At 36.9% G+C, this 22625-nt stretch overlaps 1 protein-coding gene across 1 annotated transcript in view; it reads right to left on the reverse strand.

Annotated features, from left to right (window-relative positions):
- The window catches only part of NAMPT (nicotinamide phosphoribosyltransferase), a 39368-nt gene extending 19549 nt beyond the window's left edge, over positions 1–19819 (reverse strand). The window contains exons 1-5 of the mRNA XM_019660160.1: positions 19590–19819; positions 10595–10751; positions 9022–9125; positions 6933–7061; positions 78–236 (exon numbers count right to left, since the gene is read on the reverse strand). Of these exons, the coding sequence (XP_019515705.1) occupies positions 78–236; positions 6933–7061; positions 9022–9125; positions 10595–10751; positions 19590–19646 (606 nt within the window). The 5' untranslated portion in view covers positions 19647–19819. The remainder of the gene's footprint in view (positions 1–77; positions 237–6932; positions 7062–9021; positions 9126–10594; positions 10752–19589) is intronic.
- Positions 19820–22625: the final 2806 nt, after the last annotated feature.

Consider the following 22625-nt stretch of genomic DNA (forward strand, 5'->3'; position numbering starts at 1 on the left):
TTTCCCAGAAAATTTATAATGGTAATCTATAGACAATCCACATTTTATTCAACGAGGTTCATTTCACAGTTTCTTACCTCTTGGGAAGAGACTCCTCTGTAGCCAAAATCATGCAACTTGTATTCCAGACCATCTAAGTTACCAGATGTTTCTAACAAGTATTTGGCCAATATTTTCTTCTGCTCTCTAGAATTTGTGGCCACAGTGATTGGATACCAGGACTGAACAAGAATAGTCTGTAGTAATAAAATTAACCACATATATTAATACATAAAATATTGGGTTCTTTCTGAAGAAAATCCTAGCTTTCTCTGGAGATATGTCCTGGACTGCCATACTACTGGAAATACCATTTAGACATTTCAACTGTATAACAGGATGCTTACACATGTATTCCAGATACAGTGCATAGCTCAGCTCTCAAAGCAGCAACACGAAGGAAAAGCATACCAGGCCCTTAACAGTAGAGAATGTCAAATTATCTAATTCTTCCCAAAGCTCCAAAGAAGCAAATAATGTTGAGAAAGATTATCTGATGAAGGACCAACTTGTAAAAAGATTTTCAATCTATCATGGATCAATAGTTTTTTTTTTTTTTTGATCAATAGTTTTATAAAATATACTCACACTTGGATGGTGAAGCAATTCCCATAAAAGTTTCTAAATGCTTACCCTTGATTTCTGTAATTAATGTGAACCTGCATCAAATAGTTCATGGACCAGCACTGGCCCATGGACTACACCTGGAATAGTATGGGTCTAAAGTTATTCATTTACTCTTCCAGGTAGCCTTCGATCTAATTTTTCCTTGGATCTATGACTATTGGTAGGTTACATACTTGAGATACTTTTGCTTAGCACTAGAGAATTCTATTCACTGAGTTTGCTTTAAGTCCTTGGCTTTTATCAAAAGTCATTATAAGGCCACATGAAACATTCTGCGTATGTTGTAAAATTGCAAGGCCACTGTCTCTTTTATAACCTAGTGCCTATTATATAAGTTCCCAAATGAGGAAATGGAAGAACTGCTAGGTTCCTACTTTCTGATAAGAACTGTCCTTTGGTTTCCTTTTATTCCTTGGGTGCTAGGAAACGCCAAAGTAAGTCTGATGTTTAACCCTCTGTCAGGCACAACTGATCTCACAGATTCATTGCACACAAAGATGCAGCTATGAAATATGTCTTTACTGTACTAAGTCACAAACATGACTGGAGATAGGTTACAGTAGAGGGGGAAGATATGGAAGTGATGACGATACTTAACTGTTTAGATATTTAAAAATTTGTATGCAATGAATCTGTGAGATCAGTTGCACCGACAGAGGGTTAATCATGGCAACCATATTAACTATTATGGCTTGGGAATTCATTCTTTCTCCATTCTAGGATCACAATTTTCTATTTTTATTTTACAAACTAGATAATCCATTATTAGAAGCAGCCTCAAATTTGTTTTAAAGAGGTGCTGACAATCAAAAAGCTACTTAATGGCTTAGATTTTACAAAACTAGTTTTTACTGAACACCAGATCAATAAATAAAATAAATAAAAACAAATAGAGAGACTATTTAACCTTGAACTCCCCAACTTGGTCACTTAGAAAAAACCTGCAGCATTAGACTCCTATGACTGACAAAATATGGCCACAAATCTTTGCAGCTCCTCTCGAGAAGGAATCTGTGTCTTCATCTCTTGATTCTGTACTATTCTTATGATTTGCTTTTAACCAATAGAATGTGGCAGAGGACATGTATGACTTTCAAGCTTCTGTTTCAAGAGGTTTTGCAGCTTGTACTCTCATTCTCCTAGAATCTCGAGACTACCACACTGTGAATCCTAAGTTATGGAGAGAGGCCCAGTAATCCCTGCTATCTGAGTGAAGCCCCAGACAGGGATGTAAGGCCATTTTAGACAGTCCTGTCCTAGCTGAATCCTCAGCTGAATGAAGACACAAAAGTCCAGCAAGACCAGAAGAGAACCAGCCTGTCAACCACAGAATCACAGAAATAATAGCTGTTTTATTTTAGGATAGTTTGTTAACAATAGAAAACTGATGCAACTCCTAACTTAAACTCTATAACCAATCACATCTAATCTCTAACATTCCGCTTCTGAAATTACTCTTTTGATTCCACTGCCAATGCCCATGATTACCCTACCTCTGATCTTTAGCTTCTCTGACTTACTCTTCATACTTTCACTGGTTATCATTCTAAAGCGAGAGTTTTATTCAGGTTGTGTCATTCCTTAAAATCCTGTAATGACTATCTACTGCCCACAGGGGGAAAAGGCCAACTCATATTGAAGTTTGAGGCCTTCTATAGTCTTGCTTTGTTTACCATCTAAAGGTTTATCTTCTACTGTATTTTCCACTTTTATGCTGCAGCTCCCTTTGGGTTATTTGCCATTCTAAGAATATTGTGCCATTTCCTAAGCTCTTCCTCTCCCTTATTATATCTTATTTATTTTTTCTATTTCATGATTTCTTAGACAGAATTACCTATTTTTCTGCTACCAATTCAGCACTTACTGTTAGTAAGAATGTTAGTGGCTGCTTAAGAATGAATTGCTCCTCCCCGAAGGCCCTCATATAAGACATATCTTTCTTTAATTTTTGTGCCCAGCGTTTTTTTGTACTTAGCTGGTACTCAATCAGTGTTCATTTGTTGAATTTAATTCAATTAACTCTCACAATTTAATTTAACTTAGATCGATACTACCTATGAGTATGGGAAAGATAAAACATAATGTGAACAACTCTAGTTGAGTTATAAAGGTAGAAGATTGACCTTACCCCTTGAAAAATGCCAAGGAAGGAGAGAAATAACTATGAGACACAGTGATCCTTCATATCACCATTTCTTTTCCATAGTCCAACAAAATCAGCTTAAATTACTCTTAGTAAAAACAGTCTCCTTTAAAAATGATCACTATAGGTATAAGCAAGGGAAAAGAAACACAAGCTAGTTTGCGTTAATCTAAGGTCTTGTTGGAAACTTTTCCAAAACAGCAATTTGCCCACACAAATCAAGATTTAAGTTTTCAGCTGAAAAACTAAGACTAAAAAACTAAAACTAAGACTAAAGTAAATGAACCTGCAAACTTTAAGATGTATTTATTATAATGTTACTGTGCAAGAATAAAGAATTTTAATGCCTAAGAAATGGTGTGGTATAGTAGAAAGGAAACTGGACCTACTCTGTTCACCGCTCAGGGCTTAATTTCCCCTGTAAAATGAGAACGTTTGATGATGTAATGGTTTTTAAAGTAAACTTTTCTTCTTAACAGGAAAAGGTTTGGTTGGAAGAGACAGTTATGTTCAGCCCAATATGCTCATACCTTAGCCTCTCATAAGTCTGAGACACCTCTGTAGAACCCTTAGGCTCTTTTAAATATGCTTTGAAATCTGATTTGAGGACTAAAATTTCTTCTAGCACCAATATTGAAACTAGTAAAGCAACTAAATAATTTTAGTGGGTTTTAAAATTCAGTATATAGAAAATATCAGTGTATGGTGATAACAATGAAAAAATGTGATTAATAACTTTGAACATACACTGGGAGACAGAACTGGAAGGAGCACTATTTAGTACTATTATTTAAAATGTTTTAAATCAAGGATTGCCTGAAGAACATCGTCATGTTTGTAAATAACAAGTTTATTGGCTTTGGTAACAGATTTCACACACAAGGTGGTAAACGAGGGGTGGGGATGAGTAGAGTAGGATGAACCTCCTGTAACCATACATAAAAACCCACAAAGGATGCAAATTTACTATGAAGATGTCTCTTCTGGAGACCTGGTATTGAGACAGTAAACACATTGTTTTATAAAACATGGATCTGCCAGAAACTATTATAAATGACTGTGTCAGACCATAAATTTCTGTGCCTAGATAAAAATACCTGAAATTATTTTTACAAATATATTAATAGAATAGAAGGTAAATTTGATGTAAGTTGCTTCAGATTATAAGCAAATAAAAATAAGGAATTTTGCATTTTTTTCCTTCAAAATCTTAACAGTCTCACATTGGATTTTACATTTAATTTTACATTTTTAAATTAAAAATATTTATATATTTGTTAAGAAATTACTGCTCTAATATATCTCTATATAAAATTTTTTACTTTATGGTTTTCTAGTGAAATAGAAAATAATAATGATATTAAAAAGGTTTTTTTCTCTCTCTCTTTTTTTTTAAGGCTAGTGTTTTTTTTCACTTTCTGAAGAGGATAAATAAAAACGTATATGAAATTAGGCAGACTGGAACTAGTTCTCTATGTCCATAAATATGTGCTTTATGGAAATTCAATTAGACACAAGGGAAGAGTACTTATTGACTAAATCCTCAAAACAGAAACCTAAAAAAAGTGTAAAAAGGTTATCCACTGATGATTATTTTTACAATAAGATATACTTATTTAGGCTCTTCTGGTTTTGAAGGTAAAAGGATAGACTAGATGATGTGGTTAAGAACTCCTCTATTCTTGTGTTTTTATAATACCATCCCTTCAAAATCAAATATTTGCCAGTACAAATACTATAACAATTGTACAAAAACTAATAACATACTTTTTTAAACTTTAAGTTCATAATTAATTCAAAGTTTTAGGACAGCAATAAACTATTTAAAATCTTTATTTTAGTTAACTATACATTATTTTCTGAGCCTATTAGCTGATGGACCATTAAGAGTCAAATAAGAAAAATTTAAATTTATTGTCAATTTAGCAAAAATGAATTTCAAACATATTCTTGGACCTCTTGATTTTTCTAAATTTTATCCACCCTTTATAAATGAACCTCAAATATATTATTTTACAATATAACAACAAATTAATTTAACCAATAAACAATAAGATGGAGTCAGTTCTAAACACTAAGTAAATACCTCTCAAATAGAAAGGTGGTATTTCTATGGTCACCTTTGAGACTATTTCCTCTTATAGATAAAATCTAAACTGTAGATTATCAATATCAAAATTATGATCATGAAAAAACATATGACTGTTTGGGTACAGATGCAAGGAAAACAAACAAAAAAGCTTTAATATAAACTCAGAGTCAGTAATATAGCCTTCTTTTGGGCTTAGAAATTCAACAAAATAATCAATGAATTTTGAATGTATTTAAATGAGAAATACCTAAATACAGTGGTAGAGCCTAGTTCCTTAACTGATTAGATAAGAATGAAGAAAGCAGTTACTAAAAATCTGAATAAAATTCCTTCAGTCTAACTGGAACGCAACAGCCATAAAATACCTAAGCAACCAAGAGTATGAGGTCTGACAATTAAGTGCGCGAACTTGCCACTGTGCGCTTACACTGGCAGCACTGTATAAACAGCTCGGTAAGGTTTCATTGGTATATATCAGTGTCTCACAGCTGTGTTTGTGGCGACATGTGGCGGTGTCTTGCTGAGTGGCATTCATTATTGTAGTTGCGTGTTTTTTTGTGTGCTGTCGCAAGAATGTCCAAACCTGAATTAGAGCAACGAACAAACATTAAATTTCTTGTTAAACTTGGCAAGAGTGGAAGTGAAATCAGGGGCATGTTAGTTCAAGTTTATGGGGATAATGCCACGAAGAAAACAGCATTCTCTGAGGAGAGAGAGAGAGAGAGAGAGAGAGAGAGAGAGAGAGAGAGTCCCTGATGAAGAGAGGTCAGGGTGGCCAGTAACGAGCAGAACTGATGAAAACATTGCAAAAACTCATCAAATTGTGCGTCAAAATTGTCGCCTGACTGTGAGAAGCATAGCAAACCAAGTAAACGTCGATAGAGAAACAGTTAGGAAAATCTTAACCGAAAATCTTGGCATGAGAAAGATGTGTGCCAAAATGGTCCCAAAGGAGCTCACCGATGAACAAAAGCAAAGGAGAGTTGAAGTTTGCCAAAACCTTTTGGAGAGGCAAGACGATGTTTTGGGCCGTGTTATCACTGGTGATGAAACATGAGTGTACCAATATGACCTTGAAACAAAGTGTCAAAGTGCACAATGGTAGTCAGCCAATTCTCCACAACCAAAAAAGCTCTGTCAGTCCAAATCAAGAGTCACAATGATGTTGCTAACCTTTTTTGATATCAGAGGGATTATTCATTATTCACAAGAATTTGTACCAACTAGACAAACAGTTAACTAGTTTATTATTTGGAAGTGCTGAAAAGGCTGCATGAAAAGTTGGACAACCTGAACTTTTCACCAACAATTCATGGCTCTTGTATCATGACAATGCACCAACTCAACGGCACTGTCTGTGAGGGAGTTTGTAGCCAGTAAACAAATAACTATATTGGAACACTCCCTACTCACCTGATCTGGCCCCCAATGACTTCTTTCTTTACCTGAAGATGAAGGAAATATTGAAGGGAAGACATTTTGATGACATTCAGGACATCAAGGATATTATGACAACAGCTCTGATGGCCATTCCAGAAAGAGTTCCTAAATTGCTTTGAAGGGTGGACTAGGTGCTGGCATTGGTGCATTGCTTACAAAGGGGAGTACTTCGAAAGTTACTGTAGTGATATTCAGCAATGAGGTATATAGCACTTTTTCTAGGGTGAGTTTATGAACTTAATTGTCAGAACTCGTACATCTTTGCTGGTTTTCTAATTTTCCTCTATGATAATACACATTTAGGATTGAAACAAATAAGATGGAAGCCAAGTGAGCTAACAGTAATAATTCTTAATAATTTGTTTTAGATAAAAATCTCAGAATATTAGATTTTATTGGAAGGAACCTTAAAGATTATTTAGTCCAACTGTCATTTACAGATGAGGAAACTGAGGACTGGAAAAATTTATTCAATTGTAGAAGATTACATAGCTTTATTGGCAGCAATTTTTAAACTAGAATCCAGTTGAATGTTTCTTACATCTTCAATTAACATTAAATAAGAGTTAAAAACAAAACAAAATAATTCACCTCAATCCAATTTGTAAGCCAGTAACACTCTGGATCTGTGTTTTCCACAGTGAAGAGAACATTTCCTCTGGGAATGACATAGCCCTCAGGAACAGCTTTTACTTCTATTGGAAGATGCCCATCATATTTCTGGTAAAAGAGTAATGAATTTATTCATTCACCTGTTTTAATAAGTTTTTTTTGTATTTTATAGAATCTAAACTTATTTTGATAGAACTGTAATTATAGATGTCATTATATTGTTAGTCATCAATCTAGTCAGAATATCCTCATCCTGATATAAAATTACTTAACTGCTTAGGCACTGATATTAATTTTAAAATTTTTTGTTGTCAAAGTGCTTCTGCTACAAACATTTATCACTAGAACATATAATTTTAAACAGATCACAAAAAGGTTTCTCCCCCCACTTTTTCAAAAGAAAAAAGTGTATTCTTTAGGAAAAAAAAATGAGTTTATTCCAACATATTCCAAGAACACCATAACACCATCATTCTTCTAAGTAGGTCATTTTCATAAAAGAAAGGCTAAAGACCGAAAGACAAAATAAGGGATTACTATTAAAGCAAAACAAAACAAACACATTAACAAACAAAAAAGAGAGCGAGAGAGAGATCCCTGCCAGTAGAAGAACCTTTAATAGGTTTTCTCTTTATTCTGGTAGGACATCTGAAACCATTTTGGTAGTAGATAGGCCAAACATTAAGTATACTTTCTAGAGCTTTGGCAATCAATACCCAGCGCCACAATTCTCTTAGGTTGAGACTATATTTGCCACATGGTATGCTACTAGAAACTTAATTATGCCTCCCGTTTTTTAATGCTAAAAGCTGTGGCTAACTTTTGGCTAGGAAGGCAAGTTGTATCAGAAATTCTTAATTTATTTCTGTGATTTGGTACAAGTTAACTAGATAAAAGAACAATCTGTTTAGTAAGAAGCAATGAAGGTGTCAAAATATAGCACAAAGAGAACTACTGCCTTAGAAGTCCTGGCTTGTACTCAAAAGTAAATAAGAGACCTTGGGCAAGTCATTTAACATTTCTAAGTCTCAGACTCCATGCTTGTAAAATGGGGTTAAACAAGATTATCTTGAGAAAACCTATGAATCCCTAAGATTCTCTGAACATAAAGTCAACAGGTTTATCACCTTGGCCACTAGGAATTATATTAGTAAGAATAGCACCTAATTTATCCATTATTATTGTCCTCACAACATACCAAATGGGGTAAGTGCAGGAGTTACCCAATAGATTTTACTAACCTTACTTAAGACATGGAAAACTATATAACACAGAGTACTTACCTGACTTCTTCAAAGACCCATAAGTACCAAATAGTAAAACTCAATATTACAATATAGGCATGAAAGTTATAGTATTTCTAATTATTTCATGTTTAATAGTCTACAATGGAAAAGACATTTGTTTTTAGAAGTAAATTAACTAACACTTAACATGGAAAGATGCCAATAGATCTCATTCCCAATCTATCTTTGTAATAAAGAGGACATTCGACTCTTATAACTTAATTCCCATGTCTTTGGATGCCCAAAATTTAAGCAATAGATCCAAATATGCTAGATATGAATATTACAGTACAAAAGAATAAAAAGCAACTTCATGGATCTGCACCAAACCATTCTAACTATTCAGTAAGGGAAATTACATAGCATTATTGTGTTGTGATAGACTAACAGAATCTGTTTTCTTAGATAATCTATAGTCAAGAAAATAGACCTAAATTTTGAAATTACCAAATAACTCTGCCCTTTTCTTAATTAGTGTATTTTGAAAGAAAGGACTAAATCACCTTCCTAAAAAAAGTGCCAGTTATTTAAATCGTAATTCATTATAACAAATCACTTAGACCTGCTGTAGATTCTAGATACTAATGATTTGCCACCAGAAAAATAATTTTAAATGTTACTCTTAACTTTTCACAAGAATGTCTAAAATAGCCATAATATTTGGGTCACAGACAGAAAAGAGTTGTAATTATAACATCTAATCTTCTATTCAAATTCCTCTGCAAGAAATTCTGAACTAAAAGCAAAACCAAAATATATCAAAACATGAAACCATTTTTTACCTCAAGAATGTAGTTCCATCCCTTCTCATTAAAGACATCATCTTGGAAATGCTCTTTGTATACCTCTTTGGCTTCCTGGATCTTCTCTTTGGTCACTACTTTACCTAAAAGGATACATTTCGGTTTTGATTTTCAAAAGCATTCTGTCAATTGCTGAGTTGTCACAGGACTAATGCCTCTAGCTATTTCACCCATTCTATGGATAATAAAGCAAGAACTGAGAGGTTAAAGAACTCACCCAGGGTCAAAAGCAGAGACAGAAACGGAATTTGCACTTTCAATCGCTCATTCAAAGTATGTTAATTTCTTATTTGAAAAGTAAATGTACAATAGAAGAACTTATTAACGTGTTTTAAAATAAGTTTTAAAAACCACAGTAAGTTAACTTCCAAGAAGACATGCTTTCTATCTCTATTAATTTTTATGCTCTTTAAATTTGAGTAAGCCTTTGATACAGATGATTTTCCAGGTGAACCTTCTCACTTTAAAGGATGTCTTCAGGGCTGATAATCCAGTAATTTTCACAATTACTACATTTTTGTCCCCCAAATATACTTTTAATTAACTTTGTTCATCTGTAAAATGAGGATAATAGTAGGGTGCCTACTTATTGAGTGGCTGGGGGGACTAAATGAGTTAAGACATTTATGAAACATGTAGAATAAGGTTGGCCTACAATAGGCAATCAATATATTTTAGCTATAAATAATAATAACTGACATCTTATGAAGCTTTTAAGCTGTAGAACTAAAGTGTGACGTCTTTGGAAACTTTCTCTATATAACATCGCTAGTGAACTCATTTAAAATATCCCGGGTAGTCTTGCTGCAAAGAAGTACTTTTGCTATCCAAGAAGGTTTTCAATAGTATAATGGAACTGAACTACCTGGTCTTAAAATTGCCAAGGTTATGGAAAAAGGTTATTATTTGCATAAAATTCAACTTAATCTGTATTCAATTCTGATTATTTTTATTTGAAAAGGTCAGAGACGAAATTTTTCCAAAATATATAAAACCCATGGGAACTGTTTCCCCCCCTAGAAACAACAGTACAATACTTTCAAGTAAGAAAGCAAAGAAATTATCTTGGGGATTTTTCTGCTTTAATATGCATTTGAGACTAACTTCACAGTTAGAGGTAGCTGGGAAAAAATAGGCCTTTAAGGTAAAACTGACTAGCATAAAAATATTCTAGTTATAATTGTTGCCATAACTCAAAATGAGTTCCCTATTTGTCAATAACAACAAATCCTTTTCTTTGAATTAATGACTAAAGTCTATTAACAAACCATATTAGCCCCAGAAAATTAGTGCCTTTTCTAAACTTATTCCCAAACTTATGTTTCAGAAAATCTTTCTCACGCTTAGAACACCAAGCACATACACCAAATTATAAGATTTAATGATTTGAAATTAAGTTTAAAAAAATTCAAAAAGCACCCCTAAAGTAATTAAATATCAAAATTAGACTATTCAAAAAGTTACTTGAAATAATAAAATATAACAAAATAGGAGGAAAATTATTAAGAGTTATATAAAAGCAGTATTTTAAATGTACTAGTACAAATAATACCTTTTAAGTATTTATTAAGAATGTATTGCAGCCCATAAAATACTGTTTCCTCGTATTTCACCTTCCTTATTTTGGAGTTTTCTGTCTTCTTTTCACGGCATTCAAAGTAGGAATAAACTTTGCTTGTGTTGGGTGGGTACTGTTTATAGTGAGTAACCTATACAAAAGAGAGATACTTGGGTTAGAAAAGACCAGTAGACTACAAATTACAAAAGAAAGGACTTGAAATTATTTAAAACCAGAGAAACTGCACTTATTTGCTACTGATCAGCTTCTTTTCCTGGCTTACAAAAAATAACTATCATACTTATTAAGATACTTTTAATAGTTCAGTACCTTAAATTCAAAGCCACAAGAGAGTATTAAATTTTATAAACAAGCAGACTGAGCTTAAGGTTAAGTACAAGGCCTTTAAGCTGCATTTGGAACACAAGTAAGAAGACCGGTATCTCATTTGATCTTGGGGAACAGACGTCTTTCTTTCAGGAGAAGAGAGATGCAGCTTCCTGGGGGCATACACACAATACAAAAGAATGAACTGAAAGTAGAATTTGGTACTGTTGCTATCTAAATGTGGTATGTATGTGAAGTCAATAGTCAGCGACTTCCCATAGCTCTACTTCTCCATCTGTATATAAGGTGGTGAGAATGATCTCTCTTCTAGTCTTTATAGTGAAACTGAAAACCTGAATGAAAGCAAAAGCAGAGAAAAAAAAATAAAATCTCGTTTGTAATCTTTCTTTTGCTTAAATTACCTGAGTTAGGAAATAAATGCCTATACAATGCACTATCAAATCCTTGTAAGTTTAAATGTATGAAGAGGTAGTCTCACAAATTTCTTTTCCATGAATTTGGGTAAGAGTCATTGTTGAAAATTTATCTGCTTTGTTTTAAGAAAAAAAATGAGTATTCATTATAATTTAAATTTTATTATATTTTTATTGTGTTTAAAACATTTTACCAATAAAAAGTAACTGTATGAATAATGTGTATTTGCCCAATTGAAAGAGTAGGAATAATAATGTCTTAAAGCTTACAATTATTGGGTAGTTAATTGGGGTAATGGTGGATTAAATCTTTACAGACCAAGTTTCATGAATTACCATTATGAACATAAACCATTTTCCTGTTTAGCTCTGATCCCAAGTTTAGGAAAAACCAACATTTTCCTTGTTTGGCTGTATAATCTTAATCCCAGTAAAACTTGGTTTTAATAAAAAATCTTAGTAGTTTAGCACAAATATATAAAATATATCACAAATGCTTAAACTACTTTAGTTGCCTCTCCAATAGAAGCAACTTGTAACTATAAAAATAGCACCCTCGTGTTGTTGACAGGCAACCTTGGAGATGAATCTTTATATTAATATGAGGTCTGATTGCCTAAGTCAGCCAACAGAGTTAAGAACTTGCTGTTTTGCTCAGGTACAACAGGTACCTATCCATACACTACAAGGTATAGGGAGGCCTTATCAAAACCTAGAAGTATATGGCAGTGTCTTTTAGGTTAGAACCCTGAGATAGATACCACTGTTAAGTTTAAGAAGATTTAAGAAGTAGGTAAGTGAAATAGCTAATACAAAATCCAGAGCAATTAGATCTATTAGGAAATTCACTACAATGCAGAAAGAACGTAAATCTATACATGAATGATACCCTAGTAATAAATGATTACTATTCCAACTAAAAAAACTGATTAGAAAAAGATACCACCACCTAAAAACACACCATGTATATAAAAATGAAAATGTCCAGTTTACAATCTAAATAACCCCAACTCCTTTAGTGGGACTAAGCAGTGAGGCAGAATAAAAGTCAATTATAATGAAGTAAAATTTGAATAAGGGTCTGGATCACATCACACAAGTTTATAAAAGTCAGGTTCATAGTTGTGACTATCAATAGTTTGACCTTTACAGTGCAGATACTTAATGGTGCATCTTTATAAACTTACTTTTTCTACATCAGATTTAAAAGTATTAGAAGGCAAATGAATTTTTTTTTTATCTTCTGAGTAGACCAAGCAGTCAAAATCTACATGGAAATGTACCTAAACTATTTAACTCCATGTTGGTCTAAAAGTATACTAAACATTTTCGATCTTACAAATACAGTTCCAGTTCTGGACAATAATTAAATGTTTATAATTTTAAAGCTTTACTTTAGCTATGTACTTTAATTATGATACTTAAAACCTGTGCATAAATATTCAGAATGCCTCCTCTGAAAATAAATGTCGTTAAAAACACAAAATTGTCTAGGCTGCTAAATTAGAAATGAAGTATGACTTCTAAAATCTTCTTTGAAGAAACTTAAAGAGAACTGTTTTAAAATTTAGCTAAAGAATCTAAGTCATCTAGGTAAACTCTCAGGCAATTAACTACGAAACATAATTTACTATTAACAACCTACTTACTAACATCCCATACTTGTATAGGAGAGTAAACTAGAATGTTCATCTATTAATATTAACATATAACATTGCTTTAAGAGAAAAAAATTTTAAACAGAGCTTCTTAGTAAATAGTAATCTAAAAATACAGCCAATAAATGATTTAGAGTAATTCTAGTTTTGCTAGGTTTCCTGTCCTCTTCATTTTACTTTCTGCTAAATTTGTCACTCTGAACCCCTTGGAACCTTAACCAGAAATTGAGATGATAGAGCAGAAATTGAAATCAATAAATTATTATTTTATAAATAGTTCATTCATTCACAAGTGTATATTCGGTACCTATCAGGCACTGAGTACTTGGAAGTAAATAGACTGAAATGGTTTCTACTCTCACAGGGCTTAAAGGCCAGAGAATACTACATAAACGAACAAAATAATTTCAGATCTAAATGGAGGCTATCAAAAATTAAAAGAAAATGATGGGCTAGAGGCGGTCTGGGAGACTAAATAGGAGGCCAGGAAAGCTTCTCTGAAATGGTCATGTGTGAGCAAGACCTAAATGACAAGGATATAGGAAATAACTTGACTTAAGGGACAGAACAGAATGAAGGTCAGAGTGGTTGGTGCTTAGAGAATGGGGAGGAGGAGGTACATGGTACAAGTCAGAGAGAGATGCAGAGACAAGATCATGTAAGGCTTACAGGCTACATCAAGAAGTCTGAATTTTATATCAAGTGCAATGGGAAGCCTTAAGTATGTTTTAAGCTGGAGTGAATATGACCTAATTCACATTTTACAAGCATCAGCCTGGTAGTGAGCTGGAGAATGGATTACAGGGTGACCAAAGTAGAAGCAGGGCCATCAGGTAAGATCCTGTCAAAGACTAGGTTAGGTGAGAGAACTGGCTCAATGTCTTTGGAGGGAGGGGAATTAGGCTGATAAACTACATCTGGAGGATAAAGAGGGGAAGGAATTAAAGATGTCTCCTAGATTTTTGGCTTGAGCAACTGAGTGAATAATGGTGCCGTATACTGAGATGGGGAAAGCCTTAGAAGAAATGGGTAGGGAAATCAAGAGCTCTGTTTCAGATACGTTAATACCGACAAAAAGTTTCATAGTATTCAAAATTAAAGTGAACTACAAAAAGGGAGCGCTTAAATCATGTTGTTTAGCACTGCTTTGACTTCTATTACTCTAGAAAAGCGTTCTACAAGAAATTTAAAATTATTGACATGATGAAGAGAAAACAGCAAATTTCTCACAATATCCTCAGCAAACCTTACCCCTAACAATGTTTCCTAAACTGGCATGTCCTTCCTGTAGATAATAGAGCACGGCCAGTACATGCACACAGGAAAATGTAGCTCTTTAATAAAACTGAATTTCAGTTACGTGATTGACTTACTTTACGAAAAGATAAACTTCTAAAAACTGTAATCCCAAGGCTAAATATCCTTGTCCCCGGTATGACATTTAAAAAGAAGTATGAGCAATATTTAAGTTGTATAAAGCTTTTTTGTGAGAGCAGTCTAATTTTCTCCTGAGCTTCTCTGGGCTTTCCATACAGTTGATTTGATCATTCCAAGAGCATTCCTCCCACAATGGGATCACACAACCAAAGGCAACTACTAGTAACCCACTTTTCCAGCTACAATTTTTTTTCTTTTTTTTCTTTTTTTAAAGATTTTATTGGGTAATTGGGGAAGGGTAACAGCCAAGTTGTCCTTCAGTCTTAGTTGTGCAGGGCACAGCTAGCTCAGCTCCAAGTCCAGTCACCATCCAGCCACCCAACATCATCTCAGGTCAGCTCGGCTCAAGGTACTGTGTTCAATCTTAGTTGTGGGTGGGCACAGCCCACCATCCCACGCGGGAGTCTAACCTGCAACCTTGTTAGGAGCATGTGCTCTCACCAGCTGAGCCATCCTGCCACCTGTTGGCAGCTCAGAGGCAGCTCACTGGCCCATGTGGGAATTGAACCGACGACCCTGTTGCTCAGAGCTCGAGCTCTTAACTAAAACTGAGCTTCTCACCAGCCCTACAATTATTTTAATTGCTAATAATTACAAACCAATATTTTAACAATACCTAAGGGCATTCAGAAGAGGATCCACTCAGCCTAACTCTAAAATTTTCTGTCTCTTCCAAGCTAATGTGTTAGAAACAGCAAAAAACACAACTGAATTCTTCCTTCTTATCAATATTAAGATTTCTCAAGCCATGGAAATACTTCTGTTTCCCCAGGAGAATACTGGCTTTTGAAGCAATAACAACTTTACAAACACAGCTTAAAGATTTTTGGATTATATTATTTTGGGGAAGGGGAGAAATTGTAAAACCAGCTATAATCATTATATTGTCTCTTTCCTTAAGCCTCCTGACACAGAGTTCCTGGCAACTTATACCCTTCTCCCTACACTTTGAAAAGAGATTTCATCAACTGACAATGAGGACACCAGCTTCTGCTACTTTTGTTTTGCAAGATATTACACAATTATTATGGACCTAAATTTTCCTATGAAGTATTTTCATGATATATATATATATATATATATATATATATATATATCTGATTTTATTTCTATTGCCTGAATTTTTCCTATAACTTATAATAAAACACTTACTGGAAAAATTGCATCATAAGAATGCACAGGTAGTCTCTGACATACAAACCATGGCGTACCCCACTCCTCACAAGGCTCAGGCTGCCATAAGAGCCACTGTGACAATACTTAAGTGTCCACTTAGAAGCAGTGAAAGGGAAGCAACTATGACAAATACAACAGCTCAGGGGAAGACACTGGGTTGCTGAAGTTCCGGGCAGGATTAACTTGGCTATAAGAGATCATCATCTATCTCCAAATCCTTCCCTCCAAAAAGCCCAAACTTTTCAGATTTGTTATTCTGCCATTAAAAAGAAAGCAAAATCTCCCTTTTAAAAAAATGCTGCCTTGGGCCGGCTGAGTGGCGTGTTGGTTAACAACTGGCTTGGGATGCCAGAGGACCCCGGTTCGGATCCCACATATGAGGGCCAGTGACATTATCCTCTGCAGCTAAGATGGTGAACGGCAGCTCGACCTGGGGCTGGGCTGCCATGGGTCGCCTGGCGACGGCATAGGCTGCAGTCCCCTGCTGCAGTGGGTTGCCATGGGCTACAGTGTGTAGCCAGCAGCCAGCGTGAGCGGCCAGCAGCAGCCATGAGCAGCCGTCCAGAGGCCGGCGACTGATATGTCTCGCCTGGGAAGAGCGCAATGATGGTGCCACCTTGGGCCAGTGAAGCAACATCCTCCACAATTAGACTGAAGAACAAAAGGACAGCAACTTATCTGTTCCTCTTCCCCCGATTCCCCAGCGCTGTTCCTCTCCCCAATTCCCCAATAAAAATCTAAAAAAAAAAAATAAAAAAAAAATGCTGCCTTGGGTGCTAATCACCATACGGAAATTATACAGCCTTTCATGAATTCTCTAAAATCAACTTTCACCCATCCTGAATTGTAAGAGACATGTCTTTAGAATACCTAATAGATCTCCAATATTTATCAAAACGATAAAAATGTGCTGAGTTCTAGATAACCAGTTTACAAATGACCTTTTGTGAAGCAACCCACACTGGACAGCACAGTTCATAACTAATGTGTGATGTGGCTTAGACTATAAGTTGCTTGTGCACTATATATTTTTTCAATTACAGCTCAATTGGCAACATCTTCCATTTTAACCGGTTATTAGGTAAAATGTTCAGAAATTTAGTTAAAACTAGTCTCTGCTGTAGTTTGTTACAAACATTATCTATGTAGAAGAGAAAGGAAGAATGGAACAGAAATATATCTTTTAATGCTCCACTGTTATTTGGAAACTGATCAATGGCTATCCCAGAGATAAGTGAAAAGAATGACCTGTCTCCTCTACGAAAAATTCCAAATGCTTTTTAAGCACTGCAATGGGTAAGGCCAGTGCAAATGCACCTTTCCCTAGCTAGCTTAGCACATTGTAAATACAATCCAGTAGATAATTTTGCTTTAAGCCATTTTGAAAATGATTGAAGATGATTAATATTTAAGATTAAGTGTCCTTTCTATTTGTACCAATAACCCAGGATGAAAACGGAACCGTATTTACCTGTTGTCCTAGTTCCTTATTATGTATAATAAAGCATAAGATTACAAAAAGGGATATATATTTTAAATGCTCCTCCTTTGGTCCAAATTGCCGAGCCCTCTGGAGAGGATACAAGTAAAAACAAAACACCCACATGCTGTCATGCACTTGGACACTATCCCATGTACTTGCAAAAAACCTTTTTATAGTCCTTAGACAACCAACGATCCTTTCTTCAATTTTAGAAAGACATCCAACAATAGTCTGCTCTCTTCTACCAACACATCTAAAGCCACTAGTTCTCTACTTTAATTGGTCAATAGTTTATAAGTACTGATAAGGATATAATATTCTCGTGTAATTTCCAAATATGTTTCATTCCTTTTAACCTCAAGATTATTTGTCTCTTCTTTACCCAAGAAGATAAAAAGGCAAAAAAGGAATACAAAATATAAGAAAAATGAAACTTAAAGACTAAAATGTCAGTGTGGGAAACACAAGCTACTGTACAGCTGTAAATCACTGGTATAAAGATATATCAACCTGACTGAATCCTCTTGAGTGGATTTTTTGGGGGGAAAATGAAAAATCTTACTAAGATGAAAATCTTCTAAAAAATTCGTATTATCAATAGAAAGGGGGTAAATATACCAATCTGACTTGAAAATAGACAGGAATAAAAAGTAGATGTGAATTCTAATGGTGCAGTTAAGTATGTCCTGCTAGGAGTTTAGAAAACATGAAGGTAACTCACTCTCCTAATTAAAGCATCCCAGGAAACTAATGTTAAAGCAATTTTACATTCTTTATGTATAATGGCTAGAGAAACTACAAACTAAGGGAACTTGTATTCCATTTTGTTTTTAAAAGTTAGACCAGTCAACATCCATCTGCACTTCCCATTTTAATTAAATCATAAGTTACTATATAAACTTTTTTTTGAAAACTATTTTAAAGATTTTAGTTAAGAAAAAAAATTTAGTTAAGAAAAAACTATGAATTAAACCATTTAAAAATCACTATTAAAAATGTTTAATCATTATTAAAACACTATGATTGAACTAAGAAAACACAGAGGAAGTTTTAGGGTCAAGTAAACCATACCTGATAATACCATGAACTTGCAATAGTGTAGATTTCCACTTTAAAATTCCATTTATAAGACCACTCATTAATGGAACTTGGTTCTATTTTAAATAATAACCCATCTAAATTATTCTAAGAATCTTAAGCCAACTGGGAAGAAACGGACAAACAAAACCTAAGTAAAATGAGATTCTCCAAAATACTTGTAATATTTAAGGAAAGAAAAAGCAAGTAAATAAATAAACAAAAAACAAATCACAAAACTCAAAGACATGAGAATATTATGCTTCACCATTGTATTTCAAACCATTACGTTGGTGAAGTAAAACCTAAAATTTATTTTGCACAAGTGGGGTTTCTGGTCTGCCATTTCATTTTTTTGGCTAACAAAGCTTAGCAAAGAACAGTCATATAATTCATATGTCATATAATTTGGAAACCAGGGGAAAGAACTGCCGGATTTTTTCTAATCATTCTTTCCTTTACTAATGTGTGTGTTTCAAATAAAATTAACGGGGCAGCTATATGTGCAAATGTCCAGTGCGCATATGAACATAATGTGCCATTTCTCTCTCGCTAAGTTCTCCAGGGTTAAAACTACAGTTCCTTTAACTCCTCGTGTTTCACTTTCCTTTTCACAGAAATCCTGTAGTGGCCCTAAATGGACTATGGACAGATTGGTCTTTGCAATAAGGAGCAAGAGGTCACCAGGAGCAAAGCAGTTTGCAACGGAGCCCAGTGGAGTGGGACGGGATATCCAGCACGGCTACCGGGGACAGATGTGTTTTTCCGTACCCGGGCCACAGGCAGAGGAAAGTAGTTAGTTGCTCCGGCACCCCTACTAGGACCTCATCCATACCCTGCTCGAAAAGGGGCGTTATCTGCCCAGCAAGAACTGAGCACACCCCACTTCTCAAACCCAGCTCTGTCCCTCCATAGCGGAGCCCTAGGGGCAGTTACCTAACTGACCCGCTCCTCGATCGAGCCCTCGCCTAGGCTAGTCCAGCCCGGCCCGGGGCCAAAAGGCCGCACTCCAGAGGGAGGCGTGCGCTCGGCCGGTGACGCCCAAGGCGGCCCGACCCTGGGCCCGCTGCGTGGGCCAAAGCCCCGAGCCCCCGACTGCCCGCGCACCAGCGGCAGGCGGCGCCGGCTTGGCCCGCCTCGCCTCAGCCCCTCTCCGCGCCCCCCAACCACGCACTGCCAGGCCCCGCCTCCTGCCGTCCATCCCTCCATCCCTCCTCCATCCACCTCCTCCCCACTGCGGCGCCAGCTTCACCTGCCCCGCGCAGCCACCGGCGCCTTCCCTCGGGGGTTGCCCCGCGCTACAACCCTAGACCCGCCACCCCCAGCCCCGCAACCTCGCGCTCGCCCCGAAAGCGCCATCTCCTCCTTCCTCACCTGCCCCCACCCCAAGCCTCTACCTTGTAGGAGTCGGTAGCCAGGAGGATGTTGAACTCGGCTTCTGCCGCAGCATTCATCTCGGACCAGAGTGCGGGGGGCCGCGTGCCAGGGGCTGCCAGCCGTCACTGCGAGGAAGGAGAAAAATGGGCTTCACCGCGCTCCGTTGCTTAAGTCCACGCTAGGTCGGAGGGGGAGGGAGAGAGGAGGGGGGAAACGGAGCGAGGAGGAGGGGCCTGAGGAGGGCGGACCCGGGAGTCGTGACGCGAAGCGGCTAGCGGCGGCTCGCGAGCTTGCAGTCTGGAGATGCGAATAGCCTCCTCACTTCGGCTCCCCCGCCCCATCACCCCGGCGGGGACGCGAGGGGCGGGGCGAGGTCGCGCGTGCGCAGAGCGTAGGGGGCGGGGCGGGGAGGACGTGAGGCACGCGCTCTTAGAGACGCTCACCCCGGGAAGCCAGAGGCTGCGGGGGCCCCCGCCTTGGTTTCGTTTCTCTGCGGGGCGGGGCCAGGAGGGGGCGTTCCCAGCCTCGCCACTCCTGCAATCAGTCGGTTCGCCAGCCCCCCGGGCACCTTTCTGTTCTACCCAGTCCCACCCCTTTTTCCAAGTCCTGAAGTCACGCCACCCGGTTGGGGCCTGAGGAGCCTCCCTCTCTCCGTCTCCCTGTCCTTGCGCAGTTACCTTTGTCTCCAGTTTGGATTAAGGATTGAGCCATTTGACCCCATCCCTCTAGTTCCTCCTGATTCTTCTAACCATCTCTTTAAAATCTGAAGACCTGGGGTGAGGAATGAGGTCTAAGGGGCCCCTTTCATCTGACATGTCCACTCCGCTTTCCTTCAACTCTGTGACCGAGCTCTTTGATCCTTTGACGGACGTTTTGGCTTTCCAGGAGAACACAGCCTGCACCGAAAGGCAGGGGTTGAATTCAGTCCTCACAGATAACGAGAAGACAAGACCTAATTGAATCTAATATTGCCGAGCAGTAAACGGCAACAGCCCAAGTCTTTGACAGAGTGCGAAACTGACTTACCATGATTATAATCTTTAAATTCTGGGAATCGAGTTGGCAACCTCCAAATACAGAAAAAAGTGAAATGACGTCGGATGACTTTACCGAAATGGTTACTATCCGATTGCCCAGTTCTCCCACGCGGTTGCGTTTTTTGCGTAAAACTAAGATTCCCTTTGTCCATGTGGTCAACAGCTTTTTTTTAATTTTAAGATTTAGATTTTACAAGATACAAGTAGCCAGAGAAAGCGGTTTAATGAAAACTGGTACAGGAACTTTAGACAGTCTTGCAAGTTATTGGAAGTCTCATTTATGGGGGAGGAGGGGCTGTGACTTGAGAGACATTCATCACAAGAAAAGTAACACTTTAATTAAAATAACTTCGGTCCAGACTATGTTTTTTATTCAGCACAGATTCTTTTTTTTCTTTTAAAGATTTTATTGGGAAATAGGGGAAGGGGAACAGACAAGTTGCTGTCGTTTTGTTCTTCAGTCTAGTTGTGGAGGACGTCGCTTCACTGGCCCATGTTGGTATTATGATCATTGCACTCTTCCCGGGTGAGGCACATCAGTCGCAGGCCATTGGACCGCAGCCAGCGGCCACTCATGGTGGTAACCTATGGCAGCCCACTGCAGTCGCACTGCAGCCTACACCATTGCTGGCAACTCAAGATAGCCCAGCTCCAGGTTGAGCTGTTGTTCACCATCTTAGCTGTAGAGGGCGCAGCGTCACTGGCCAATGTGGGATCTGAATCAGCCGCCCTGATGCTTAAAGCTTGCGCTCAAAAGCCAGCTCTTAACCAACGAGCCGCTGGGTTGGCCCTCAGTATAGATTCTTGATAATCGCCTCCATCCATGATAGATTCAATCCAGTCAATATTCACAGAAGTGTTGCGGTAGCTCTAGACACTCATTTAGGTAGTAAATAATAATACATTTAGAATTATTTTCAGCAACAAGGTTTAAAACAAAAGAGACTTTTTTTGGGGGTTGACCCTGTGTTTACTGAGGAAAATTACTTTTAAAATCAAATAACTTTAAAATTTTATTTTGAGATATTTTGTTAATTTAGTTCAAGCAGTGCAGCTCAGAAAAAGAAAATGATCCTTTTTTCCCCTCTCAATTTGGTGCTTTTTTTCTTCATTTAAAATTTCCATAACCTATTTTACTTAAATGACAGATTATTTTTGCTTAGCTTCCTGGAATCCATGTATGTATAACTGACCATTGTTCTATGCTGCCTTATACAGAAGGGGAAAAAAAGGACTCTGATTACAAAGTGGCTTTTGTTTATGGTAGCATTTTTGTTTTTTAAAAAGCAAAATATACTTTGATATTGCAGTATTTGAGTTGAATTTGAAGTTTTAAGGTGAGAAAGTTTAATATCAATGCAAGTAAAAATGTTAATATTACATTGACATGGCCTGTTAAATGTAGAAATAGTCATAAGACCTGTACACATATTAGTGACTTAAACTCTCACAGCAATCTCCAGAGGAAACAAGAAAAATGAAGTCATGTTACCAGTAGAAAAATCACAAAATGCCTAAGATGGAATTAGGCATACTCTGTATGTAACTACATGCTGAAGCAGGACCAATTTTGAATTAATCAGGGTTTAGAACTATGAAGTTATCATCAAATACAAAGTTAAGATTTCATTTTGAAATGACCTCTCTTGAAAGACAATTTAACAGCTAGTATTTAAATAGTATATCTAGTACAATGTAAAAAATCTGAGAAACTGTTTCTCATGAGTCCCCACAACATGACAGATAATGACTAGGCCCCTTCACTTTATTCAAAGCCCTGGATTAATCTATCAATCCTACCAAACAGCCGGTTAAGCAGGGCATCCAGCTCCTTGTTTACATCCCACAGAGTGCTGTGAAAGGCCTGCGACCCATACATTTGATCAGGCAAAGTGGGTGGTGTTACTGCACTATTCCTGTTTCCAAACACGCTTCCAGACATCCTTTGGCACACTTTCTTATTTCTAGGTTGCCTTAGAATTCCAATCTGACCTGATTTCACCTCAGTAAAAAACTCTG

The sequence above is a fragment of the Hipposideros armiger genome, unplaced genomic scaffold, assembly GCF_001890085.2.
Source record: "Hipposideros armiger isolate ML-2016 unplaced genomic scaffold, ASM189008v1 scaffold_312, whole genome shotgun sequence".
Lineage (NCBI taxonomy): Eukaryota > Metazoa > Chordata > Mammalia > Chiroptera > Hipposideridae > Hipposideros > Hipposideros armiger.